The sequence below is a fragment of the Rattus norvegicus genome, chromosome 3, assembly GCF_036323735.1.
Source record: "Rattus norvegicus strain BN/NHsdMcwi chromosome 3, GRCr8, whole genome shotgun sequence".
NCBI lineage: Eukaryota > Metazoa > Chordata > Mammalia > Rodentia > Muridae > Rattus > Rattus norvegicus.
The window spans coordinates 28,535,761-28,563,231 of NC_086021.1; the positions used below are offsets into that span (position 1 = coordinate 28,535,761).

The window sequence follows — 27,471 nt, forward strand, 5'->3', positions numbered from 1 at the left end:
GTCCTGAGTTCAAATCCCAGCAACCACATGGTGGCTCACAACCATCTGTGATGAGATCAGATACCCTCTTCTGGTGTCTGAAGACAGTTATAGTGTACTTATATATAATAAATAAATAAATATTTTAAGCCAATAGAAAGTCTTTATCAGCTAGCTGTCAACTACACTGGGTGTTTGGGATCCCAGTGTCGCCCCAAGCCTTCTTCAGGGCTGAGAACCGCTGCTCTTAGGCCCCGAGATCCATTTATCATAGAATATAATTCATTCTTATTGTAGCTGTCACAGGTCACGAATTCCACTGCCTTTAATCATAAGGTCAGTCTCTGGAAGAATCTGACCCAGTGCTTGCAAAGATGGCACTGTCTCAAGTTTCATTCTTTACTCCCCTAAACACAGGCTATGAGAATTGTAGGGGTGAGGGGTTCCCCAACACACCATGACTTGTAAGAGCCACAAATATGCCACTGCTACCTACCCTGATAGAGTAGGTACCCTCATAGAGTCTTTAAAATCCACCAGACAAGACTTGTTGCTTCCCTGCTGCAGTTTGTGAAGCTTACTCTAATCTCTCTTAGGATTTCTTCTTTGATTTTTATTTGTTAAATAAATGTATGCTTAAATTTGGGTCTTTCAACTGGATTTTCTTTTTTGGAGCACAGCTGTAGCTCTGGCTGGGTCTGGAACTCTGTCTGTAGACCAGGCTGGCCTAGCACTCACAAAGATCCACCTGCCTCTGCCTCCCAGTGCTGGGACTGAAGGTGTGGCCACCACACCTGGCTTCAGCTGAATGTTTTCCTTCAAGGAAACAAATCAAGATACCCATGCAACAAGGCCATGTCTCAACAAGAACAAGAAAAATCACAAGCATCCTTTATGTATATTATGATTGAGGCGTGAGGGGCTGAGGAGATGGCTCAGTGGTAAAGAACAAGCACTGTGGATGAAGGGGGCTCCCAGTGTGACGGCTACTATAACTCCATCTTATGCTAGGCATCTAGCTTTGTACTCAGTAGCTCTTTGTCTGACTCCGGTCCCTAGAAGGTAAGTTCCCAGTGAACTGGACTCAGTGACATCCTTCCACACACACCTAGAGATGCACAACAGTGACCATCTGTGTGTCATGTTGTGACCAACCACTTCTTTTTTTTTTTTTTTTCTTTTTGGTTCTTTTTTTCGGAGCTGGGGACCGAACCCAGGGCCTTGTGCTTCCTCGGCAAGCGCTCTACCACTGAGCTAAATCCCCAACCCCAACCACTTCTTTGCTGCTGTAACTTGCCTATGCAGACGTTTTTGCCTGGCAGAGCAAAATGGCTCTTGAGCTGCTTATGCAGATACTCAATCTCCTGCAGTTTTCCAGGTTTTCATCTTTAAAAAATTCTTCCCTCGGGACTGGAGAGATGGCTCGGTGGTTAAGAGCACTGACTGCTCTTCCAGAGGTCCTGAGTTCAATTCCCAGCACCCACATGGTGGCTCACAACCGTCTGTAATGGGATCTGATGCCCTCTTCTGGTGTGTCTGAAGACAGCAACAGTGAACTCATATACATAAAATAAACTATTTTAAAAAATCCTTCCCTGGGGGACTGAAGAGATGGTTCTGTGATTCACAACACTGACTACACTTCCAGGTCCAAATCCCAGTACACACCTCACACAGCTAACAATTATTGGTCACCCAGGGGAAACAGTGCTTTCTTCTGGCCTTCGTGGGCACTTCATACAAACAGTATGTACACACGCCTGCAAAACACCCATAGACATAAAATAAAAATCTCAAGAAATGATTAAGAACAACCCTTTCCTCACGTGACATCTCTCATGTTACTCCTAGGTTTGTCTCAGAAATTGTCCTGCTAGCCTTAATCAATACCATAATCAATGAATCTTTTAATTATAACTGGATTGAGTCTCTGAACTTTTTTTTCAGGGTCAGGAGCTCCATGACACCAAGACCTATGTGAAAAGCCAGGCGTGACAGCATATGTCTATAATTACAGAGCTGAGTGGACAGGTAGACTGTGGGACTCACCAACCACCACTGTAGCAGAGACAGCAAATGCCAGGGTCAGCAAGAGACCTTTCCAAAAAGTAGGGTGGACAGACAACTGAAGAAGACCCTGTTGACTTCTGGCCTCCACAAGTGTATATTCATTAGTATCCTCAGAGGGGGGAAATGAGAGGGAAGAGGGAAGAGACAAGAAGGGAGAGAGGAAGGAGGGGGGTGGAGAGAGAGAGAGAGAGAGGTTGAGGTCTGAGCAAAGGTCTCACACTTCACACTTGTAAAGAGAGTACAAATCTTACCAATGCAGAGTAATTACTTCCTACAAATATGAATTCACTTATCCCAATCTTAGTCAGGGTTTCTATTCCCACACAAACATCAGGACCAAGAAGCAAGTTGGGAGGAAAGGGTTTATTCAGCTTACACTTCCACATTGCTGTTCATCACCAAAGGAAGTCAGAACTGGAACTCACACAGGGCAGGAAGTAGGAGCCGATGCCATGGAGGGATGTTACTTACTGGCTTGCTTCCCCATGCATGCTCAACTTGCTCTCTTATGGAACCCAAGACCACCAGCCCAGGGAAGGCACTACCCAGAATGGGCTGGGTCCTCCCCCTTGATCACTAGTTGAGAAAATGCCTTACAGCTGGAGGCATTTGTGAAACTGAGGCTCCTTTTCCTATGATAACTCCAGCTTGTGTCAAGTTGATGCACAAAACCAGCCAGCACAGGGCCAAAGAATAACTCCAAAGTTCATAGATCCAAGTAGTTGGAAGACTCCAGTGTGGCCGTGGAGATGGAGATGAACAGGGTTTGGATCTTTTTGTTGGTGGGTGGTTGTTTTTGAGATGGGGCTTCACTAAACATTCCAGACTGGCCTTGAACTCACTGTGGAGTTTAGATTAATCTCAAGCGCCCAAGGAGTCTCCCGTCTCAATCATCAAGTCTGAACTTGGAATCCCTTTGCCTTAACCTCTAGAGTGTTGGGATTGTAGGGTGTACCACAGATTCTAAAATAATTTATTTTCCACTTTTTGAGTTGGTTTTGTCAACTTGTATCTTCTTAAGACTTTTTTCTAGTTTACCTAAGCTTCTTGATATATGAGTATACTTTATTATATATCCTGCCAGGTCAGTGCTGGCCACCATTTGGCCTAACGAACTATCACACAGTACTCAAACAGGAAACTGTACATTCAAATGCACAAGCATTCAGCATAGGCCACATGTAAGACCCGACATATAAGAGACATAGCTCACACATCCTTTCTCCCTCTTTTCCTTCCTTTTCCCCTCCCCTTCTCCTTCATCCTTCCCAATAGGGTCTCATTCTGTTCTGACTTTGAACCTGAAGTCCTTCAGTGTGGGCATCCCGAGCATTGAAAGCACAGGTGTGGGCTATAGCCAGCTCCTCCTCCTCCAGTCTGTTACTATGGAAACAGTTAAAGCACAGATGTGGGCTACAGCCAGCTCCTCCTCTTCTATTCTGTTACTGTGGAAACAGTTAAGCTGTCTACTACTTTTATGTGAAAGTTTTTGTCAAATCTTCAAATTTTTCCAAAGTACATTCTTTTTTTTTCTTTCTTTCTTTTTTTTTTTTTTTTCCGGAGCTGGGGACCGAACCCAGGGCCTTGTGCTTGCTAGGCAAGCGCTCTACCACTGAGCTAAATCCCCAACCCCATACATTATTTTTAATTATGTGTGGGTATGTGCATTTGTGTGAAGGTGCTCCCAGAGGCCAGAGACGTCAGACACCCTGAGTCTATCTTTACCGGAGGTTGTAAGGTGCCTGGCGTGGGAACCCTCTACAAGATGTCCTCTACAAGAGCAGTGCATCTCTTAAACCAATGAGCCACTTCTCCAGCCCCTCCTTTCTCCATTTGATTCAACATTATTTTCTAATTTAGTGATTAAAAAAATCTCTTTAGAATGGTGTTTATGCTTTTCAAATATTGATTTCTCAATTTTTTTAGTCCCAATGTGGCTAAAACATTTTGTGTGACTTAAATCTTTTTTTTTTTCTCTTTTTCGGAGCTGGGGACCGAACCCAGGGCCTTGTGCTTGCTAGACAAGCGCTCTACCACTGAGCTAAATCCCCAACCCCGTGACTTAAATCTTTTATTTAGAATTCTTTTTTTTTTTTTTTTTTTTTTGGTTCTTTTTTTCGGAGCTGGGGACCGAACCCAGGGCCTTGCGCTTCCTAGGTAAGCGCTCTACCACTGAGCTAAATCCCCAGCCCCTAGAATTCTTTTAGGTCTTATATATGGCCTATGGTGAATGTGTGTTTAAAGGTATAGCTTCCCATTGAGTACTGTGATAGATTCAGTTAGGTCAAATGGTTTCAAGTACTGCACTGTCTCTCTTCCTCCCTCCCTCCCCTTCCCTCCTTTTCTCTTTCCCTGCTCTGACAAACGTGTGTGTGTGTGTGTGTGTGTGTGTGTGTGTGTGTGTGTGTGTGTGTGAGCGCGCCTATGTTCTCAACAGATCTTGAATTCCCAGTCCTTCTCTGCCTCACAAATGTCAAGGTTACAGTGACAACAAATTTGACTTTAGGGGTTAGGGATTTAGCTCAGTGGTAAAGCGCTGGCCTAGAAAGCGCAGGGCCCTAGGTTCGATCCTCAGCTGGGGGCGAGGGAACAATATTGACTCTAAGTTGTTTTCAATGAGTCTGTTTCTCATTTAAATTCTGTAAGGTTTTTATCCTGTGGTTCTTTGGATGTGAATTGTTTTGTTTGAGACAGTTTTTATGCAGGTAGCTGCTAAGTGCTGGCAGTAGAGTGACACCACCACTTGGCTTTTTCCTTCCTTTTAGACAGGTTTCACTCACTTAGGGACCAGGCTGCCTTGAAACTATGTAACTTACCTCTGCAGTGGTAAGATTCTATGGACACAGATAGTGTTGCTTTGCTTCTGAAGTCAGGGTACTGATGAGAAGGCTGAGGTTACCTCATTGTCCCTCGTGACCTTCGTTGTCCCTAGATTCTGAACCTTGACAAGGATTTGTCCCATAGTGGCTTATCATTCTTGCCTGGCTCAAAAGATTTTCAGCTACGGATTTTGTTTTATTGCTCTAACAAACTCTTATTTCCTCTCTCAAAGGTTTATTTTTTAACTTCAAGCTCTAACTAGCCCTTTGGTATGCCAATTGCCATCTCATGGTCGTGAACATTGCGGCAGAACTTGGGAATGTGCAGACCTGGCTTGAGTTGACTGGAATAGCCAGTAGGAACTCCGCCTTCATTTTAGGAAGAAATGCAGACCTCAAAGTCATCGCACCATCTGCCATGGTTCCAAAAACCTACATTTGAGGGCACTGTTGCAATAGACCATCGAGGACTTAAAAGTAGGAAAGGTGGGGTGTGTGTTCGTGTTCGCGCGGGGCGGGGTGCTGGAGAGATGGCTCAGCGGTTAAGGGCACTGACTGCTCTTCCAGAGGTCCTGAGTTCAATTCCCAGCAACCGCATGGTGGCTCACAACCACCTGTAATGGGATCAGAAGTCCTCTTCTGGTGTGTCTGAAGACAGCTACAGTGTACTCATATAAATAAAATAAATCTTAAAAAAAAAAAAAAAGTAGGGAAGGGGCACGGGATCAGGTAGCCTTCTGTAGGGAACTCTCCACACACTCAGAAATACAAGTAAGCTCTTGGGGAGCAGCGGTTTCACCCACCAGGCAGTGGGCAGTTTTGTCGTTTTGTGTGTTTTCCTCGCGGGAACCACGCGCACGGAAAAGTGCGGTCGTTTTAAGCCCGTCGCCAAGTACGTAGGTAGGGGTCGGAGCGGAATGGTCGGGGAAAGGGTCGTTCCCAGGCCGGAGCGACTAGAAAGGGCAGGCCGCGGCCTCAGAGCGCAGAGCCAACCCAGGACTCAGCCTCAGCAGGGCCGTCCCTTCTTCCGGTCAGGAGTTTTGCGTTTCACCTTCAGGCACGCTAGGGTGACGCCCGACCTAGCTCCCCGAGACCGAGCGCAGAATTCCGGCAAGGGAGATGGTCCGCAACTCAAAGCAGACGTTACTGCAACTAAGGACACGTCTTCAAACCGTAGCCAGCCCGCCCCCGTCAGGGAGTCTGCAGGATGCCTGCAAGGGTGCCGGTGCGCGCGATTCAGTGACGTAAGGACGTGATGAAATAACGTTAACGATGAAGGGGCGGGCATCCTGACGCAAACCACCCACCAGGAAATACCAGCCCAAGGGCGTACGCAGGCGCGGTGATTAGACTAGGGTTCTGCGCTTGCGCAATACCTGATGAAACGCAGCGCGTGCGTACTGGTGTCTAGGGCGATGGGCGGGGTGTGGACGTCTTCGGTATGGCAGCCGGCGGTCTTTCTCAGTCTTGGGCTTCCTGACACCTCCAGCAAGCGAGGTCTCTTGGGCCAGCTTCGCAGTTATGTACCCGCCGCCGCCGGCGCCGGCGCCTCACCGGGACTTCATCTCGGTGACGCTGAGCCTGGGAGAGAGCTACGACAACAGCAAGAGCCGGCGGCGGCGCTCATGCTGGAGGGTGAGGCGGGGTCCGGGCCGGGGAAGTCTTACCGAGGGAAGTGCCTAGCTGGAGCGTCTGTGTCGTTTCCAGCTTCCAGAAGTTTCTGTGCTGCGTCTGGTTCTCGCGGCTTAGGTCCCGGTGTTGTTGCTTCCCCTACGTAATGTCAGGCGCCCTGGGGTCCTTGGTTGAGGAGCACGGACACAACATGTATGGTTAGATGTATGGTCCGTCGGTGCCTCAGCCAAGTCTTGGGGATTTCAGGAGTTTTTCCTCCAATGCACGTGCAGCTGGACACATGGTGTAACAGCTCTTTTGCCACGTATGAGCTAGCGTGCTCTGTCACCTCTGGCACTGCCCTGTCAATGTAAACTTTGCTGAGAGGGAACTTACCTGCCCTGTCTCTCCGAATTGCTCTCCTAACCTAATCTGTAACAAGTGTCATTTTCCGGCTCTTTCTTAGAAATGGAAGCAGCTTTCGAGGTTACAGCGGAATGTGATTCTCTTCGTCCTGGGCTTTCTGATTCTCTGTGGATTTCTGTATTCTCTTCAGGTGTCTGACCAGTGGAAAGGTATCAAATACCAATGGTGCTAGGGCAGAGGGGATGGGAGGCTGAAGTCAGAGACATTATTGCAATCCAGATAAAACAGTACCACAAGACATATGTAGTGTCAGATTGACAAGAAATACACAGAAGGGAAAATGTGGAGCTCAGTATGACCATATGGTGTATACGTGACCCTGTAGGCTGCTCTCTAGGTCTTTGGGGCCAACAGTGCTGCCTCATCTTGTCAGAAAACATCAGTCAGTAGCAGCAGATCTATCAGCTCTAATCACATGTCCCTACCATGTGTTACTATGTGTTTGCCAAGGATCAGTGGATTCCTGAGAGGATGCCTAGGATCCCTTCTGGGCTTCATTAAGGTTGGAGACCCAAACATTGCTTCAGATTGCTCAAATCAAGCTGCCTGTTTAAGCACTATTAAGGTGATATGTTGGGCGGGGGGCGTTGTATGTTGTGCTTAAGGACACAGTCTGCCAAATGCTTGAAAAAGAATTGATTGAGCCTGGCAAAGGCTGTAGTCCCAGTACTTGGGAAATAGAGGCAGAAGATCAGGAGTTAAGGCCAGCTACATAAAACCCCACTCAAGCTGGGAGGTGGTGGCACTTCTAATCCCAGTACTTGGGAGGGAGAAGCAGGTGAATCTCTGAGTTTAAGGCCAGCTTGGTTTCCAAAGTGAGTTCTGGGACAGCCAGGGATCCACAGAGAAACCCTGTCTCCAAAAGACAACAACACTAATACCAGGTCTGATTCCTCTGGGCCTTCTTGAATTCGGTAGCTTTCTTGGAGGTCTCACTACCTGAAACAAATAGCACCTGTTTAGACATCTCTTCTGGAGCCTACGTGGGCCTTAAGGTGAAAGGTTTGCTTCCACAGCTCTGAGTGGCAGCCGTGCAGAAGTAGAGAAGATGAAGCTAGAAGTCCTGCCTGTCTTACCAGCTCCTCAGAAGGAAAGTGCTGAACCAGAAGGGTTTGCAGACATACTCTCTCAGGTATTTCCAGTAAAGGCTATGTGGGGTTGTCACTGGGGTCTGTTTTGGAGCATTCTAAGTTGGCAAATACTGCCTCAAAGAGGCTGAAGTGTTTCTTTTCTCTATCACAGTCAGCCTCCCACTGGCTCAGTTGAGGCTGTGTGTATAAAGTTGCGGAAGGAAGCGGCCGACACTTGCTTCATTCTCCTCTTTGAACTCCTCCATGGTTCAGCTCTTCTGTCAGGTGCTGGTTGCCTACTTATGAAGAGGGAGGAACCACAGAAGCTGATAGGAAGGGCAGGTGAGAGGCCAGCACTAGATAGGGTCAGACAGTTGGTTGGCATATGGCAGAACACAGATCAGCACTGAGAGGTGAACCATCCCTGGCTCCGTCTAAGAAGCCTCTGTCTCTGTCTGTGGGCAGGGCACGGTAGAAGGAGATAGACCTTTGCAAAGCCAGGCTGGGGTGTAGGAACTGGGATCTGTCCAGTTGTGGTTCTGGAGGTGCCTAAGGGGCATGGACAGTGTGCTCAGGAAGATCTGAGGAGGGAGAGGGGAGCTCTGCCCAGGCGGAGGTGCTGCCCAGTGGGGCAAGATGCTGCCCAGGGAGGTTACAATGTGGGAAAGAGTGAGGTCCCCATACAGAGGGGCCTTGGAGAAATGTGTGAGAGCTGGCTTAGGAGCACCGAGGAGCTCACTGACTGCTATACTGTACCTAACAGGCAGTATGGGGCCGTTACAGGTGGGTGGTGTTAGAATTACCTGTCAGAGGGGGCAGTTCTGGGAATCCTGGGTAGAGGTTGTATAGTTTGTCTGTTAGGGGTCAGAGTAGGCAGGCCTCTTGCTAGGGTACCAATCTGAGAAGCTTAGGGTTGTGGGTAGTGCAGCAGATGGAGCGAGCCTACTGGTAGGTCAGAGGCAGCAAAAGCCAGGTGCTGAGAGCTGACGTGTGATAGAGAAGGGCCAGACTCGGATTTCTTGAGAGTTGGGGCAGCTGTCCACTGTAGTTGAGTTCTACATCTCTAAAGCCTTTGGATATTTGTTTTTTTCTTTGTTTGTTTTTTGTTTTTAGTTTTTTGTTTTCCACATAGCCAAGACTACACCTAGCAGATGTTGCAAGTCTTCAGCTTCCCCTGTGGGTAGAGTCTTGGGCCTAGGTGGAGGTTTCACATCCCTGAAGACTATAGGGTATCGTACAAGCAGGAATCCTCTGCTGACGGCCACTCTAAATGTCTCCTTGGTACTGGTTCCAGGTTGAGAATGGATGCAGGTTGGCCTGGGATCCAAGCATGGGATATCAGTCCTGGTGAATTTAGTCCTTCATTCTAATCAGGGAGCATTATCCTTTTTCTTCTTCAAAAAGCTTGTTACTAAGTTGCTAAATGTTCACCAGAAAGTACAAGAACAGACAGTGACTGGCAAGTTCCTTGGTCCGGCCATAGTGGGGAAGGGAGAATTTGGAGGGCAGTTAGCATGCCATCCTGGAGAACTGTTCATAGAGCTTTTGGTTGACAGACTTGCTTCCAGACAGGGGCTGTGCACAGGCTAACGTCCCCATGGCGACGCTGCTTCCAGTTTCCTTGTGTTCTTTGTCCTCTGGCTCATGAACTGTCCTAACAAAGAATTCAGAGGTATTGTATGATAAAACCTTTCCTGGAGAGACATAACACACATATCTATCCACCTCCAGATAGGAAACCAATGACAGACCAAAGTCTAACTTGGGGAACCAGTGACTTATCGGGGTTACGTACAGGAATATGGGTGAGAGGTGACTCAAAAGACAGCTGCATCATGGAAGCCCACCCAGCGTGGGTGATCGTTCACAGAGCTGGAAACCTGGAGCCACTGAACAGTTGCAGGCAGCTCAGCTGCATTGTGCTCTTTCCGGCAGCTGCTCTGGTCTCAGTGTTTGTAGCGTGGCTTGTCTGAGGGTCTTCACTGCCACTCAGCTCCTCTGAGAGAGACTCTCAGCCTTTATTGCTTATTCTGACAGGGCTGGGTCTAGAGAATTTGGTCAGTTTCAAGGGTTTCCTGCTCAAGGATCTTCCTGCAGTCCAGTGGGAACTTCCCTCCTCGAGTTTCCCCGCAGCAGTGGGGCTGCCGAGTGGGAGAGGAGGCATTGAGTTTCTCCAGTGGTTAGTGTGCTGCCCCTGCAGCCTTGTGCACTGTCAGGTGCTCAGCCTCTGGCCTTTCTCTACAAAGAGAAAGGAGCTTTGAAATATCTAGGCTTGAACTGACTTGAGTGTCACGTGTTTGAGGAGGAAATTGGGGTGCTGGGACAGGTGTTCTGTGAAGGCACCATGGACACCTACTCAGGGCAGCTTCCTAAATACTTGCTGTGCTTCAGTAGATCTGATTGCGTACACACATTTGAACACAGTCGAGGTGTCATGTGGACCTAGTTAGTTTTTTGAGACAGGGTTTCTCTGTGTAACGCTGTCTGTCATGAACTCACTCTTTAGACCAAGTTGGCCTCCCACTCAGAGACCCACCTGCCCCTGCCTCTGAGTGCTGGGGTTAGGTCTGTGCTATCTGCTCTGCTTGGTTTGGTTTGGTTTGGTTTGGTTTTGTCAAGGGTTCTTCTATGTAGCCCTGGCTGTCTTGGGTCTCCCTATAGACCAGGCTAGTTTCAAACTCACAGAGCTCTGCCTGCCTCTGTTTCCCAAGTGCTGGGATTAGAGGCATGCCCACCACCACCTGCCCGGCCATCATGTGTGTTTTTATCCTGAGTTTTTTATATCTTCTGTCATGTTAGTTCTTGTAGCTGGGTCATCCACTGGTATATGGTAAAGTAGCATGTATACTTTACCATAATTTACCAAGTTATTTGTTGAGGATATACATAAAGCTGAGAGTGAATTTCTGTGCCTGTTGCTATGGAAGCTCAGAAGTCTGGGAAGTATGCCATCTATTGACAGGCCTGCCCTGGGTGTGTGTGTGGGGGCTGCGGGGAGGCACCACGACTCCCTACACTTTCTCAGATGGAGGGTGCATAGTCCTGGCTGCCATCCGAGGCATCCTTACCTTTGCCGTTCTTACTCATCTCTGGGATTGTTTCAGCCTTAAAACATCCCCGTGAGGGCTCTCAGCCCCTTATCCAGCCTGTAGTAGTGATTTGGTATTTCTCCAAGTCCTTAAGCAGCTCGTCCCTCAAAGCCTCAGACTGCTAAAAAGGGAAACAAATTCCCCTCAAGGCTTGGTGGGGCACAGTAGTCCACTGTCCACTTGGGGTTTGGCTGCACACTTGAGGGACAGCATCTTACACAGAATGGAGAAGCCCAGGCCTGACAGGTGATGTACTTTCACATGTGACTCTGACTTTGGTTTAGAAGCGGCAAAGGCATTTGCGGCGGGGCCCTCCGCACCTGCAGATCAGACCCCCCAACACCGTCTCCAAAGATGGGATGCAGGATGATGCTAAGGAGAGGGAAGCAGCCCTGGGGAAGGCTCAGCAGGAAGAAAACACCCAGAGAACCGTCATCAGGTACCGTTAGCAGGAAATGGGTCTGAATGTGCAGTATCTGATGCCAGCTTGCTTGGCTTGGTTTTGTTTTGAATGAAAACTCATTTTGTCTATGTCATATTTCCCATTTGAAACAGACAATATTCTAAAGATAGCTTTAGCGAGTTTCAGTATGCTGTCAGATTTCAGAGCCTGATCTCATGGTGTGCTGGTCTGTTTGAGATCAAGGCTGTTAAGGAATGTGAGGGTAGAGTTTGAAGAGAGGGACTAGAGTGAGGAGGAAAGTCAGGCTTGGCCTTTCTCTGTGAGGGCAGCTGCGGGAGTGACCACTGGTTGACAGGCACCTCCTTTTCTAGCCACTTCTGGCTTGGCAGTGAGCAGAATGAGAGGGCATGGCCTGGCCCCTGGACTCAGCTGACACCTGTAAGCCCGCACGTTTCTTGCTTGCAGCACCCACAGATACCTCAGCCTAGGTGGCTTTCAGCTCCATTCTGCTCAGTGCCACACTGAAAGCATCAGGAAAGCCTGCACAGCTGTTCTGAGGATGTGGAGCCTGTGGTCTACAGTCTGTAATCACATAGGGAGACAGTGTGGAAGTGACAGTGTAGAAAAGTCCCAGGGAGGGACTCTTTGATTACGTGTGCAGAGGAAGAGATGCTTCCAAAGCCAGTGTCCGATCAGCTTGGGCTCGCTTAGGATGCTCTCAGGGACAGAAGCTCTCAGTAGCTGAGCCCACTTATGCTCAGGTTTTTGAAGCAGTCCTTTGTGTTCTTACTTCTGTGCGTGCTAAAGTTGGAGTGACACAGAAGACTCGCCTGGCCCCTGTGACCTGCAACTCTGTGAAACAGCCTATGTTATAGGAATAAAGAAAAAAGCCACATGTGGTAGGACACTCCTTTAGTCCTAGCACTTAAGAAGAGGTAGAGGCTGGTGGATATCTGTTTGAGGCCAGCCTGGTCTACATAGGAAGCTCTAGGCCAGCCAAGGTTACTCCAAAAAAAGGGGGAATGGGGGAGCTGGAAGGATAGAGGTTAAGAACACTTGTTCTTGCAGAGGACCCAGGTTTAGTTCTCAGCACCCACACAGCAGCTTACAACAACCCATGACCACAGTTGCAGGAATCTGACTTCTTCTCTGGCATTCGAGGCACCAGGCACACAGGCAGTACAAATACATGCAGGCAAGCATTCAGTACACATAAAATACAAATAAAAAAAGAAAAAGAAATGCACTGTAGACCTGGGAGGTGGTATGCACCCTTCAGTTCCCGCATTTGAGAGACAAAGTGAGGGGGACTCCTGTAAGTTTGAGGCCAGCCTGGTCTCCAGAGCAAGTTCCAGGACAGGCATGGCTACACAAAAACCCTGTCTCCAACAAATGAAAACTAGACAAAGATACACGGTAGCAAGACCAGAACAGAAAGCCTTCAGACCCAGGCTCAACCATGTGCTTATCATCACATAAAGCTGTAGGCAGACTCCCCAGTGTCATATCTGAGTAGAGACAGGAGGGTGCCCTGACCTCTGCACCCACTTCACTTTGGGTTTATTCAGTTACAGCCACTACTCTAGAAGCTTCAGTCTCTGGCCACTGCGTCGCTCCCCAGGCTTGCTCCTTGAGGTTCCCTACAGATCTCAAGAACTCCTTGCTTAGGTTTCTCTGAGCTAGGCTTTTTCTTAGAACCACCCTAGGATGGTCTTCTCTCCGCCCAGATGGCTGTCTCCAGGATTCCTCTCGGGGCAGGCTTTGTCCTAGGCATAGTGTGGGGTTTGGAGGGTTGATCTAGCTGACTGCTTTCTCCTCTCCCCTCAAGCTGGCGGGGAGCAGTAATTGAGCCTGAACAGGCCACTGAACCTCCTTCCAAAAGAGCTGAAGCCTCCATCAAGCCTCTGTTTTTGGCGTCCAGGATATGGAAAGAGCCAGGTGAGGAGTTTCCCTGCCTCACCCTCGCCTCACCCTCGCCTCACCAGAGCCTGTGCTCAAGCACTCTGCATCCAGGTTGTGACCTCCTGCATGAGCCCTGTGCCGTTCACCTTTCAGCATCTGTACTCTGTCCACATACCTCACACAACTTTGTGACTATCAGTGACTTCTCAGCTGCTCTGATCTTGTGCCTGAGCACTGAGCAGCCAGAGGATGCTCTGTTGGAGAAGGCTGGTTTTGCCATTCTGTTTCTGGGCCAGGTTGTGCCTGAGCATGAAAAAATACACAACATTAAAGTCATAGTTTTTAAAAAAATGTTTACTCTTTATTGTATATGTGTCTTCAGACACACCTGAAGAGGGCATTGGATTCCGTTACAAATGGTTGTGAAGGCTGGAGAGATGGCTCAGTAGTTAAGAGCACAGACTGCTCTTCCAGAGGTCCTGAGTTCAATTCCCAGCAACCATATGGTGGCTCACAACCATCTGTAATGGGATCTGATGCCCTCTTCTGGCCTGCGGTTATACATGCAGGCAGAGTGCTGTAAACATAGTAAATAAATAAATCTTTAAAAAAAAAAATGGTTGTGAGCCACCATGTGGTTGTTGGGAATTGAACTCAGAACCTCTGGAAGAGCAGTCGGTGCTCTTAACCACTGAGCCATCTCTCCAGCCCCAAAGTCATATGTTTTAATAATAAAGATTCAATAAAAATAATTTTTTGTCATTCTTTTTGTCGTTGCTGTAAAATTAAAATAAAGCTGTCTTTTACCTTGCACTGAATCCACACCCTAGTGCCCCATACATCTGTGGGATGTCTTCATCTCAGTCAGCAAAGCCTCACCCTCTCTGCTCCATCCCATATCACACTGCCGATGGCTACTCTGAGCCTGGCAACCATCTCTCCACCTATCTAGTTCCCAAGGCAGGATGCCACTATGCCAGACATACACATCCCAATTCTGTGACGGCCCAGGGTTTCCAGCCACCACACACTCTCTTGAACTCGAATAAATCGCCACAGGAAAGAAGACACTACACAGTAGCCTCTGATCCGATTGATGAGATAGAATTGCCCACATAGACATACAAAGCCCTGTACACACCCATCCTTAAGAATTTACACAACAACCTGTAAATGTGCAGAGAGGAATCTTAACATCCGCCTCCATGTTCTCTTGGCTGCTCCTCTCCCTTTTCTCCAGTCTCCTCCTCCTCCTCTCTAAAACTGTTCTCCCACCCATCCATCCTTCTTGTCCAATGACAGGCCTCGTTCTATCTTCTACCTGCTTTCACCTGCATAATGACATTATCCTACATTTTGTTTTTCTTTTTTTGTTTGTTTTTGAGACAGGGTTTTTTTCTTGTAGCCCTACCTGTCCTGGAACTTGGTATGTTGTATATCAGGCTGGTCTCTGCAGAGGTAGATCTGCGTGCCTCTGTCTCTCCAGTGCTGGGATTAAAGGTGTGAGCCACTACCATCAGCATCAATACAAATAAAGGTCTTATTAATGGAAAAGAAGAGACAGGGCTGGAGAGATGGCTCACTGGTTAAGAGCACTGACTGCTCTTCCAGAGGTCCTGAGTTCAATTTCCAGCAACCACATGGTGGCTCACAACCATCTGTAATGAGATCTGGTGCCCTCTTCTGGCCTGCAGTCACATATGCAGGCAGAATGCTGTACTTAAAATAAATAAATAAATCTTTAAAAAAAAAAAAAAAAAAAGAAGAGACAGAGTTTCTCTTGATGTATCAGCTTATTTCCAGACCTCACCAGTCTCTGGGCCACTCGGGTTCACTGGGATTGTAGCACTGTTTACTGTGATATGCTTGGTCTTGGCCTCGTGTCCTGTGTGTATTAGCCCATCCCCATTCTCAGTGCTTGGCCTGCTTCTGTTACTGTATCCACTTTGAGGTCAGACCTGTCTGCATAGCTTCACTGTACATTGAACCTTAGAACCTATTGGGAAGAGGTGTGTGCTGTGACACCCCACAGATTTGCTTGTTCAGGAGAAGGAAGCTTCCAGTGGAGTGAGGCACTGTCACATAAGTGCTGATGTTGCCCCCATGGGACTCTGGAAACCGGTCAGCGTGGAGAGCGTGCACACTTAGAGCATGTCTGCCAGTCTGCCCAGTCACTGGTTCCTGCTTATCCCTAGGTTCCCATTGCTCATCAGTGCCAGGTTCCCCATTCATTATCTGCAGTGTAGTGGTAGACCGTAGGAATTCTGCCCTCTTCCCCTTGAACAGAGGGACCTGAGGTCCTAGTGCTGTTGAGTGTGGCTTCCAGGTAGCATGCCTACTTGTCACTGTACCTCTGAGAGCCTTACCTTTACTTTGGCCTCCTGCCTTCTCCACTTCACTGTAACTTGTGCTTCTGGCCAGTGTCTGTCTTGCCACATTAACTGAAGGATCATGAGTGGTCTTTGGAAGCTTTGCCTGCCCCAAGAGCAGAACTGTCCCTGCTACTTGTGCTTTCTCTTCTCCAGCTCCCCCAAATGAGCGCCAGAAGGGAGTGATTGAGGCCTTTCTCCATGCTTGGAAAGGTTACCAAAAGTTCGCTTGGGGCCATGATGAACTGAAGCCTGTGTCCAAAACCTTCAGTGAGTGGTTTGGCCTGGGCCTCACCCTGATCGATGCCTTGGATACCATGTGGATTTTGGGTCTGAAGCAAGGTAATGACTCGTTTTTTGTTTGGACTGAGTTTCCACATGTGACTCATAAGCCAAAGCAACATGAGAAAGTTTCCTCCATGTGAGCCATGAATTCGCTTCCATTGGACTCTGGTTTTCTCTTGTCTTGGATACAGGAAAATGTGTGCTTGGTGTGCTCAGGGCCTGCCTCTCATTCAGAGGCTTGCTCAGAGTAGCTGTCCAACACCTCCTGAAGAGGTGGGTGTGGCCTTGGACTCTGAGCCAAGTCTGCTCTAATGCAGGGAGCGGGCTGGACTTGCTCTGGCTTTGCAGCTCCAAGATGCCCTGCTGAGGTTACTCAGATCCCATTTAACTCAGTAGTGTGCTTCCTTCATTTCTAGATTGAGAATTGTTTTCATTTTAAGTTTTATTCTTTTAAAAGACTTTGATCATGTGTAGGCATGTGCATATGATATGAGCACAGGTGCCCTTGCAGAGCCAGAGACAGCAGATCCTCTAGATGCAGAGTTACACATGGTTATGAGTCTCCTTATGGTGCCGACGCCATCCTACGAGAACGACACTGTAGCTGCCAAGCTGTCACCCCTGCCCCAAGGTTAATTTGCTTGAGCAGCTTGCTGGCTGCCTGTGAGCCATTCATGTGCTGCTTGTGACATGGCATCTGGAGGGGACTGTGCTTACCAGGGCTGCTCCACGGAAGAACCTTTACTGCAGAAGGCATTTGCTTGGGGGTTGTTGGTTCAATCTCTTTGTTTTGTGTATGTGTGGGCACTTGTGTGTATTATGGCACACATGCAGAGGTCAGAGGTCAAATGTGGGTTCTAGGCACTGAACGCAGGTTGTCAGACTTTGGCAGTAGGTGCCTCTATTCACTGCCCATCTCTCCTGTTTGTTGTTTAAAGGCAGGTCTCAGATAACCTAGACTGACCCTGAGCTCACTGTGTAGCTGAAGATGCTACTTCTGTAGTATACTGCTCCGAGCTTGACCTTTTTTTGTTTGTTTTTTGGTTTTTGGTTTTTGGTTTTTAAAAGATCAGTCTTAGGGGATAAAGGGACAACTCAGTGTTTAAGAGTACAGGCTGCTCTTCAAAGGACCAGGTTCTGTTCCTAGGGCCCACAGGGCAGCTAACAACTGTCTGTAACTTCAGTTGCAGAGACATTCATACCTGCAAAACATCCATACATGTAAAATAAAAATAAAATGGCAAAGTATATGTTAAAACGGGAGGACTGAAGAAATGGCTTAATAGTTAGAGTAGTGGTTGCTCTTGGAGAGGACCTAGGTTTGCTTCCCACCACCTATTTGTAACCCCTTTTCCAAGGGGGATCTGGCGCCACCTTCTGGTCTCTGGGGGCATTGTACATATATTGTGTATACACACATGCGCAGGCACACTCACACACATGTACACACAAAACATCCATATACATAAAAATAAAGTAAATAACAGGGTCTTAGTATATAGCTTTAGGTGTCCCAAAAGGTACTGTGTAGCCCCTGGCCTTGAACTTTGGGCAGTCCTCCTGCCTCGGCCTCCCAAGTGCTAACATTACAGGTTGTTCCACCACAGAGAGACCAGTTTGGACATTTGCTCTTCTGCTTTCTTCATTCCACAGAATTTAAGGAAGCCAGGAAGTGGGTGTCGGAGAACTTAGACTTTCAGAAGAATGTCGATGTCAACCTGTTTGAGAGTACTATCCGAATCTTAGGGGGCCTGCTGAGTGCCTACCACCTGTCTGGGGACAGCCTCTTCCTGAGCAAGGCCGTGAGTATTCCCGGTCAGTCTCCCCGTGACCCGCTGTGCGGAATTTGGAGAAATTGTTTCTGCTTCCCTCTTTCAGTGCATTTCCCTGCACTGGCATGTGTGAGCTGCCTTCCGATTACTGCTGCTGTGACGTATAGGACGGTGCTGATGCTGCTGCTGATGCTGTGACATATAGGAAGGTGCTGATGCTGATGCTGTGACGTATAGGAAGGTGCTGATGCTGATGCTGTGACGTATAGGAAGGTGCTGATGCTGTGACGTATAGGAGGGTGCTGATGCTGATGCTGTGACGTATAGGAAGGTGCTGATGCTGATGCTGTGACGTATAGGACCGTGATGGATGCTGATGCTGATGCTGTGACGTATAGGAAGGTGGTGATGCTGATGCTGTGACGTATAGGAAGGTGCTGATGCTGTGACATATAGGAAGGTGCTGATGCTGTAGCTGTGACGTATAGGACCGTGATGGATGCTGATGCTGTGATGTATAGGAAGGTGCTGATGCTGATGCTGTGATGTATAGGAAGGTGCTGGATGCTGATGCTGTGATGTATAGGAAGGTGCTGGATGCTGATGCTGTGATGTATAGGAAGGTGCTGATGCTGATGCTGTGACGTATAGGAAGGTGGTGATGCTGATGCTGTGACGTATAGGAAGGTGCTGATGCTGTGACGTATAGGAAGGTGCTGGATGCTGATGCTGTGACGTATAGGACCGTGATGGATGCTGATGCTGATGCTGTGACGTATAGGAAGGTGGTGATGCTGATGCTGTGACGTATAGGAAGGTGCTGATGCTGTAGCTGTGACGTATAGGACCGTGATGGATGCTGATGCTGTGATGTATAGGAAGGTGCTGATGCTGATGCTGTGATGTATAGGAAGGTGCTGGATGCTGATGCTGTGATGTATAGGAAGGTGCTGGATGCTGATGCTGTGATGTATAGGAAGGTGCTGATGCTGATGCTGTGACGTATAGGAAGGTGGTGATGCTGATGCTGTGACGTATAGGAAGGTGCTGATGCTGTGACGTATAGGAAGGTGCTGGATGCTGATGCTGTGACGTATAGGACCGTGATGGATGCTGATGCTGATGCTGTGACGTATAGGAAGGTGGTGATGCTGATGCTGTGACGTATAGGAAGGTGGTGATGCTGATGCTGTGATGTATAGGAAGGTGGTGGATGCTGATGCTGTGACGTATAGGAAGGTGCTGGATGCTGATGCTGTGACGTATAGGACCGTGATGGATGCTGATGCTGATGCTGTGACGTATAGGACCGTGATGGATGCTGATGCTGTGACGTATAGGAAGGTGCTGGATGCTGTAGCTGTGACGTATAGGACCGTGATGGATGCTGATGCTGTGACGTATAGGACCGTGATGGATGCTGATGCTGTGACGTATAGGACCGTGATGGATGCTGATGCTGTGACGTATAGGACCGTGATGGGTGCTGATGCTGTAGCCTGGTTTTGCTGTGAAGTAGTGTTAGAAAGCCACCAAACCGTGCTTCACTACCTGGTTGGACACAGATGGGTAAAGTGGAAAACTGCTCTAACTTGGATCTCTGGTGCTCTTATGCTAGGAGGATTTTGGAAACCGGTTAATGCCTGCCTTCACCACACCCTCCAAGATTCCATACTCTGATGTGAACATTGGCACTGGGTTTGCCCACTCGCCCCAGTGGACTTCAGACAGCACGGTGGCAGAAGTGACGAGCATTCAGTTGGAGTTCCGAGAGCTCTCCCGTCTTACCGGGATTAAGAAATTCCAGGTAGGGGCTGGGGGTTAAGAGCCCTTGCTGCTCTTATAGGAAGACCTGGGCTTAGTACCCAGAAGCTACATGGTGGCTCACACCCTCTGCTCTGTGCTCTTTTGTTGTTTGTTTGATTTGAGACAGGGTTTCACTCTACCACCCAGACTTGACTAAAAGTCCGTACACAGACCATAGACGTCCACCCGTGTGCCTCCAGAGTGCCGGGCTACAGGTGCCTCCAGCCACACACGGCTGTCGAGCAGTCTCTGTAACTCCAGGCCCAGGGGTCTGACACCTCATGTGACCTCCATATGCACTAGCCGTGCATGTGGCACACATACATGTAGGCAAACACTCGTACACATAAAATAAGAATAAAATCTCAGGGACAAAAAATGTTTTTTCAGGTAAGAAGGGCAGATTCTAGCTAGACATGGTTTCCCTGGGTCTAAGTGTTTCTCACGAGTGTAATTGCTATGCTGTTTTGCTGTGTGAATTTCATGTTTTGTTTTTTTAATTAAACATTTTTAAATTGTTTGTGCGGGGCTATACTTGGTGGTGCTGTGTGTGTGTAGGTCAGGGGACAGCTAAGGTGGACTCTGTCCTGTCTTTCTACCTTTATATAACTGCGTTCAAGGATCAAGCTCAGGTTTCTACGTTGCCTGGCAAATACCTTTACCGGCTGGACCACCTGATTGTTCCTTACTGATTTTCAAATCTGTTATTTTAAACCGTCTATTTAATAGCCCTTCTCATCTTGTGCAGTGCAAGCTTGTGCCAGTTAAAAACTCTGTGCTTCTATTCCTAGCCCCTGACAGCTCCAGGCTTCTGTCTCTGGGAAGGGGTATGTACAAGGGACTCATGGGGTAGAGGCCGTACACATCTCCTGATGGCGTCTTCCACCCAGCCTCCTCTGTACTGCTGCAGTTGTTGGGGTTCCTGTCTTTCCCTGCTATAATCATCCCACACATGGATGGTTTCACTGTAGTCTTGCTGCTCTGCTGCTGATACACACATTTGGTTGCTTCTAGGTCTTAGCTGTCTGAGTGACGTTGCTCTGCATGTGGCATACAGAGAGTTGTTTGAGATGCACTTTGAATCCTTGAGCTTCTTCCCTTGAACTGGACTTGCTGGGTCACATGGTAATTCTGTGTGTACTGTTCCAGAGAACCAGCATGCTTCCCACTAGGACAGCACCGTTTTCCTTTCCTGTCAGTAATAACAAGATCCCAGTTTCTCCACATCGTCCACAGCACATCTTTGAGCAGACTTTCCATGAACAGCCATTGTGGCTTGTGTGAGGTAGCATCTCAATGTGATTTGACCTTTATTTCCCTAGTGTTCCTTACGTCTTTTCATGTGCTTATGTTAGTGCTCTGGAGAAAGGTCTCTTTGAGTTCTTTTGACCATTACCTCTTTGTGTTAGGTTCTGGAATTAAACTCAGGCTCCCGGCATTGAAGCTGCCTTGCGTTGCCTCTTGGCCCACTTTGTCTTGTGTTGTTTCTGGTATGGATAGCAAGCCTTCCAACTTTATCCATTCTCTTTTTTCTTTTCTATTTTTTATTCTTTCATACTTGCACTCCCTTTATCCCTCCCAGTTTCCTCCCCATCACACCCTGAACCCCCCTTTCCTCTCTCCCAGATCCATTCCTCAGTTTCTCTTCAGAAAAGAGCAGGCTTCCCAGGGATATCAACCAAACAAGGTACAAGTCTAGATACAAACCCTCACATCAGGGCCAGGTGAGGCAACCATTAGGAGGGACAGGGTCCCAAGGGCAGAGACACCCTATGCCCACTGTTAGGAGTCCCATAAATCACCAAGCTAAGAACCGTATGCAGAGTCTGTAACACAGACCGATGTAGGCTCTGTGATTGCCACTTCAGCCTCAGCCCCTGTGAACCCTGCTTAGTTGATTCTTAAACCCTGTGGCTCCTACAGTTTCTCCTCCCCCACTATGTTTCCAAAGCTCCAAGGAAACACATGGAGTTCGGGTTCTCTCTTCACCCAGTGTTCTGCTGCTGTGGGTCTCTGCATCTGCTCCCAGTAGCGGCCGGAGGAAGACCGTCTGGTGACAATTGGGCTAGGCACTGGTCTCATAATTTAAACTTTTTGAAAATTGTATGTAGGTTTTAGGATGGGCTTCTTTGAGTTTCAAAAAGATAGGGATTGCATTGACTTTGTAGGTCACTTTGGGGATTCTGGACACCCAATAGTAAAGCCTTGTGAACATAAGAGCGCTAATTTACCTAGACTAGTTTTTATTTATTTGATTTTTGAGACAGGGTTTCTCTGTATAGCCCTGGATGTCCTGAAACTCTGTAAACCAGGCTAGCCTCGAACTTAGAGATCCCACCTGCCTTTGCCACTTAAGTGCTGGGATTGAAGGCTTACAACACCACTGCTCAGCTGTTGATAACAGTTTTTATTTTTTAAGATTTATTAATTTATTATGTATGAGTACACTATAGTTGTCTTCAGACACACCAGAAGAGGGCATCAGATCTCTCTCTCTCTCTTTTTTTTAAAGATTTATTTATTTATTTTGTATATGAGTACACTTTAGCTGTCTTCTGACACAGCAGAAGAGGGCATCGAATTCCATTACAGATGGTTGTGAGCCACCATGTGGTTGCTGGGATTTGAACTCGGGACCTCTGGAAGAGCAGTCAGTGCTCTTAACCACTGAGCCATCTCTCCAGCCCTGTATCAGTTTTAATACCTTTCTTCAGTGGTGTTTTGTTTTGAAACAAGGTCTTGCTGTGTAGTCCTAACTGGCCTGGGACTCACTATATAGACCAAGCTGGTCTCGAACTGAGATCCACCTGTCTCTACATCTGACCCCTTAGTCCTGGAATTGAGGTTAAAGATGTATATCACCACACCTAGCCCTCTCTGCAGTGCTGTACAGGTTATTATAGAAGTCTTGTACCTCTGCAATTGATTTCTAAATATTTCGTTTTATTCTTCATGAAATATCTGTGTTTTTCTCACATACAGCTTCTGCTGTGTTGAGATGGTTCCCACTTTTGGTTTATTTGGTCTCTGTGATGTTAAAGCAAATCTCAGGCCGCATGCATACGAGATACCACCAAGCCACAGTCAAACCTGAAGCAGTTCCTCTTTGCTTCTCATTGGTTGTGTTGTTGTTGAATGTTTTTATTAGGAAAGGGAAGAATCAGTTTCCTTGTAATGATTCTGGCTTTTTGTTTGTTTGTTCATTTGTTTGTATGTTTCTCTAAGACAGAGTCTTAGTCTGTGGTCCAGGCTGGTCTTGAACGTAATACAATTCTCCTGAGTCACAGGCCTGAGCTGTTATGTGTTGGTTGATCTGATACTGTTTAATCAATTGAGATGGTCATAGTGTTGACATTTGTGACATTTAGTGATTTTCATGTGCAGAACCATCATTGCATTTTGAATCATGAGGCATGACAGCTTAATACGTCGCTAAATTGCCTTGCTAGCATGTTGTAGAGGATCTCTGCATCCTCTTTGGTAAAGAAACTGGTTTAGTTTCCTTCCTACGGGTGCTTCCCTGTGGCTTCAGTGCTAGGATATTGCTGGCTTCGTGGAGAGTGTTCCCTTCCATTTCCTGAAGTTTGACAAGAAATGACTGGAGTAAGCCCACTTTCCCCTTGTCTGCCACAGGAGGCCGTGGAGGAAGTGACAAAGCACATCCACTCCCTGTCTGGGAAGAAAGACGGGCTGGTGCCTATGTTCATCAACACGAACAGCGGCCTCTTCACCCACCCGGGAGTGTTCACCTTGGGTGCCAGGGCTGACAGCTACTACGAATACCTGCTGAAACAGTGGATCCAGGGTGGCAAGAAGGAGACACAGTGAGGCCTGACCACTGCCTTGATGCAGGGCCCCCAGCTTCTGTCCCCACACTGGGCTAGGAGCAGTAGTCACGCAGGTGGTTTGGCTCCTTAACAGGAACTCACTTCCCAGATGGCCGGGGCCATTCAGTCAGTGCGGCTCCCTTGTAGCGGCATTCATGTTGGCAGGTGCTCAAGGGCCTGAGCTCTGACTCGGGCTGTGTGTGCAGCATTTGCTTTCTGGGTAGGGCCAGGCCTGTAGAGCTTGTGTGTGGGTCAAGCTTAGTGAAGCTCCTGGTCCTGTAGCTCTGAGGAAGACAGTATCATGGCAGAGCTCAGAGTAAGCTGACTTGTGCTATTCACAGGTTGCTGGAAGACTATGTTAGAGCCATCGAGGGGATCAAAGCTCATCTGCTTCGACAGTCTCAGCCCAGAAAGCTCACCTTCGTGGGAGAGCTTGCCCATGGCCGCTTCAGTGCCAAGATGGTAAGTCATGTGGACTGGCAGAGCCTTTGGGAAGCTGCTGCTTTTGCTGTGACTTTCAAGATCTTAGCTTTTGTTTTCCAGTAACAAGGAAATCTAGTCATCAGCTATGTGCCATGGCCACGCGTTGATCTTTGCTGCCTGCCTGGCTTGACCTGTTCTCCTGACAGCCCCAAGCAGAGGCCCCACATACCCTGCAGTAGCAGGCATGGGCTCTCCCAGGTGCAGCTGGCTTCCTCGTGGTCCTCTCTGTGGTTCCTGAAGTGCACCAGATCTATGAAGGTGTTTGTAGGCAGGTTGAGGGGACCCAGAAAGCTGGGTCAGTATGACCCCCAGTGAGAACTTGCACTTAGTTTTTCCCTGGACTCTAGGGCACAGAGTGCTTTGCCTGGACCTGAGTCTGCATGTGGCAAGTGTTGCAGGCCTCACTGACTGTTCTTGACACTGGCCAAGCAGCATGAGTCTAGGCCCGAATGTGAGGAGATAATTTGTTTCCAGGACCACTTGGTGTGCTTCCTGCCAGGGACGCTGGCCTTGGGCGTCCACCATGGCCTACCGGCTGACCACATGGATCTGGCTCGGGCACTCATGGAGACCTGCTACCAGATGAACCAACAGATGGAGACAGGTCTGAGCCCTGAGATTGCACATTTCAACATGTACCCTCGAGCAGATCATAAAGACGTGGAGGTCAAGGTGTGCCTGGGCATGGGCTGGACTTGGGCAAGGGTGGTGCCAGCAGGGGTGGATACTCCCTGAGCCTCTTGCTCTGCCCCTAGCCGGCTGATAGGCACAACCTGCTGCGGCCGGAGACCGTGGAAAGCCTGTTCTATCTGTACCGCGTCACAAAAGACCGCAAGTACCAAGACTGGGGCTGGGAAATCCTGCAGAGCTTCAATAAGTACACACGGGTGAGCTGTTAGGTGCCTCTCTGTGGTCTTGGCTGGTGACAGACCAGCTAGATTCCTGCAAAGCTCTGGCTGGACCTACCCTTGAGACTGCTGTGGCACAGACTGAGAAGAGTCGGTTTTCTCAGGCCTCCAGTTGTCTGCTCCCGAGTTGTGGAGGGCCTTGATGGTAGTCATCCTGCTGAGCTTGGTGCTGTCAGGGCCCTGTTGTCTGTGGAAGCTTAGAGATGTCTAGTGTTTCCAGGCTCACTCTCAGGATCCAAGCTTTTCTGAGAAGGGTCTTTTATTCTAGCCCTGTCAGACCCATGGCTTATGAGTGAGCCAGAGTACTGACCTCACACGCGCCCCTCCCCAGCTGGGGTCCATGGCCTACCTTGTCCTCTCTTTCTCTGTAAAGTGGCCAGAAAAGGTTGGAGCTAGATGTGGTCTAAATGTGACACCTAGCTCTTTGTTCCAGACTTCAGCAGCTCCACATTTTTGCCTGTAGCTGCCCTGGGTTGTGCATAACAAGCTAGACCCTGGACAGGTGCTGTAGCTGTACCCCTTGTGGAGGTATTTTCTGGCCACTCGGGGGTTGTTGGCATTTTACAGGGTCCTCTGTAGAGATGTGGTTGACTTTGGCTATTACCTAGGTAGTTACGAGGATGGAGCCTACCCAAGGGCCACATAGGTAGGGCTGAGCAAGTCGCCTAACTGACACCTAAGCTAGTGCTTCTCCTCCTGTGGCACTGAAGCTTTGACTCTTACACAGGTTCCCTCGGGTGGCTATTCTTCTATCAACAACGTCCAGAATTCCCACAAGCCTGAGCCCAGGGACAAGATGGAGAGCTTCTTTGTGGGAGAAACACTGAAGTACCTCTACCTGCTGTTTTCTGATGACCTGGAGCTGCTCGGCCTGGACACCTGTGTGTTTAACACAGAAGCTCATCCCCTGCCCATCTGGTCTCCTGCCTAGGAGGAGAGCACCTGGCCTGGGCACTAATGGAGACCAAGGTGGTCCTGTTGGTCTGTGACCTTCACAGGGCAGCTTCACAAGCTGGCAGGATGCTCCTGCCCAGTTGTAGGTCTCTCCTGATTCAGCTTTTCATGAAGGTGGTGGGAGGGGCAGGAGTCAGATCAGCAGGTATGGGTTCTGGGATTTAGGCTGGTGAGTCTACCAAACCTTTGACTTCCTCAAAACCTCATATCATGGCTCACGATTCCCATGCCTGAATGACCCTGTTGGCTGGCTGCCGGCAGCCCCATGGTAGTACCAAGACTTCTTATCACCTCCTGGGACCACCCAGGACCCCAGTGCCTGTATTGAGTTCAGAGTGATAGCCCAAGCCAGTGAGGTGCTGGGCTTGGCCCATTGGCCTATAAAAGCCCTGATTCCGCTGGCCCAGTGTGACCTTGAGGGTCCTTGTGGCTCTAGTGTTTACGGGTTGGACTCAGGGATCCACCTGGCTACCCTAGTGGGCTGGCAGGGGCTAGAACAGCAAATTTGTCTTATTCCCAGGATAACCCTGGTACAATGTGATTTCTCATCCGAGAAGAAAGTGGACTTGGTCCCACTGTAATGAGTCTTGGGGAGAGGAGGAAAGGGGTGGTGTCTGTTTAGACTGACCTTAAGGGGACAGCAAGTTCTCTTGATAACATCTCAGTAACTACCCCTAAAATCAGAGTTCCTGCCCACTTCAGGTAGGAAGACCAAGCTGGGAAAAGCAGGCTTTGGGACCATTATACAAACAGGCCAGGATGCTCGGCTGTGCTATCTCAGAGTGGTCTGTGAAGAGCGTCTGCTGCTGCTGGCCGACAGCTGCATGGTAGTTTGCACCTTGACGTCCGAACCCATGGAGTAGGCCTGGCCTATCTTTGACGAGTCGTTACTAGAGCGTCCGTCCCTGGGCCTTGGCTAGGATTCCTTATCCAAGCAGCACAGCCTAGGACAGAGCAGACAACCTAAGGACCTTAAGGCTCTGGGCCTGTGTTCCCTGTGCTCCGAGATCTGGAGATTTGACGTGGGAACTCCTTGCCTGCAGCTCAAAGCGTCTCAGTGGCAGCCTGCGCCTCTGAGGTACAGTAGTTGCTCTGGGAGTTTCCTGTCAAACACTTGTACCCCAAGCCAGTCGTAACACCAGAAGTCTACAAAGAAGGACCTGGCTGGTAACATGTCCTTAGTCTCGAATTCATGGGCAGAAGCTCTCCCCCTTCTCCCCCCAAATCAGTTGTAGTCCCTCCCACTGATGTTAGCTTCTCCCTACGCTGTCCTGTGCCAGGAGCCCCATAGGCTTGTGAATGGACAGGCTCTGGCTGTGGTGAAGGCTGAAGCAGTTGAGAAGTATATTCTCCATCCCCAGCCTTCTCCCAGATGTATTCTGGAAGATGTGGTTGGTATCAAAGGGATAGCAACTGCCCTGTGGCCCTCTGAAGAATTTCTGTGGATCAGAGTAACTGGGTAGAGGCCCACAAAGCTGGGAGCCACATTAAAGCAGACAACATTGGAATGGTCCTGGGAGGGGAAGCCAGTGCCCAGGAGGGGCAGATTTCCCCCCATCCCTCCTCTGAAGCGGGAAACCTAAGCTGGAGTCTCTGCTCAATTAAATGTCTAACTGGTCTCAGCGGGCTGTGTGCAGTGTGTTATTTTTGTCTAGAGCATGTCTCCAAATATCTCATCCCTCCGTACATGGACCCTAC

General features: G+C 48.7%; 1 protein-coding gene across 7 annotated transcripts; it reads left to right on the top strand.

Moving 5' to 3' along the window:
* The first annotated feature begins 4,017 nt into the window (after positions 1-4,017).
* Positions 4,018-27,395, top strand: Man1b1 (mannosidase, alpha, class 1B, member 1). 7 transcript variants are annotated; one of them, XM_063284340.1, is made up of 13 exons: positions 4,018-6,112; positions 6,946-7,054; positions 7,922-8,037; positions 11,349-11,503; positions 13,296-13,405; positions 15,895-16,080; positions 17,677-17,825; positions 19,414-19,602; positions 23,235-23,425; positions 23,770-23,890; positions 24,386-24,583; positions 24,667-24,798; positions 25,547-27,395. In XM_063284340.1, the coding sequence occupies exons 1-13, from the start codon at positions 5,786-5,788 to the stop codon at positions 25,748-25,750; spliced, it is 2,187 nt and encodes a 728-aa protein (XP_063140410.1). In that variant the 5' UTR covers positions 4,018-5,785; the 3' UTR covers positions 25,751-27,395. The 7 variants fall into 7 exon arrangements, with proteins under 7 accessions (XP_063140410.1, XP_063140413.1, NP_001102666.1 ...); NM_001109196.1 differs by lacking the exon at positions 4,018-6,112 and adding an exon at positions 6,331-6,503; XM_039105659.2 differs by lacking the exons at positions 4,018-6,112; positions 6,946-7,054 and adding an exon at positions 8,148-8,317.
* The last annotated feature ends 76 nt before the right edge of the window (positions 27,396-27,471 follow it).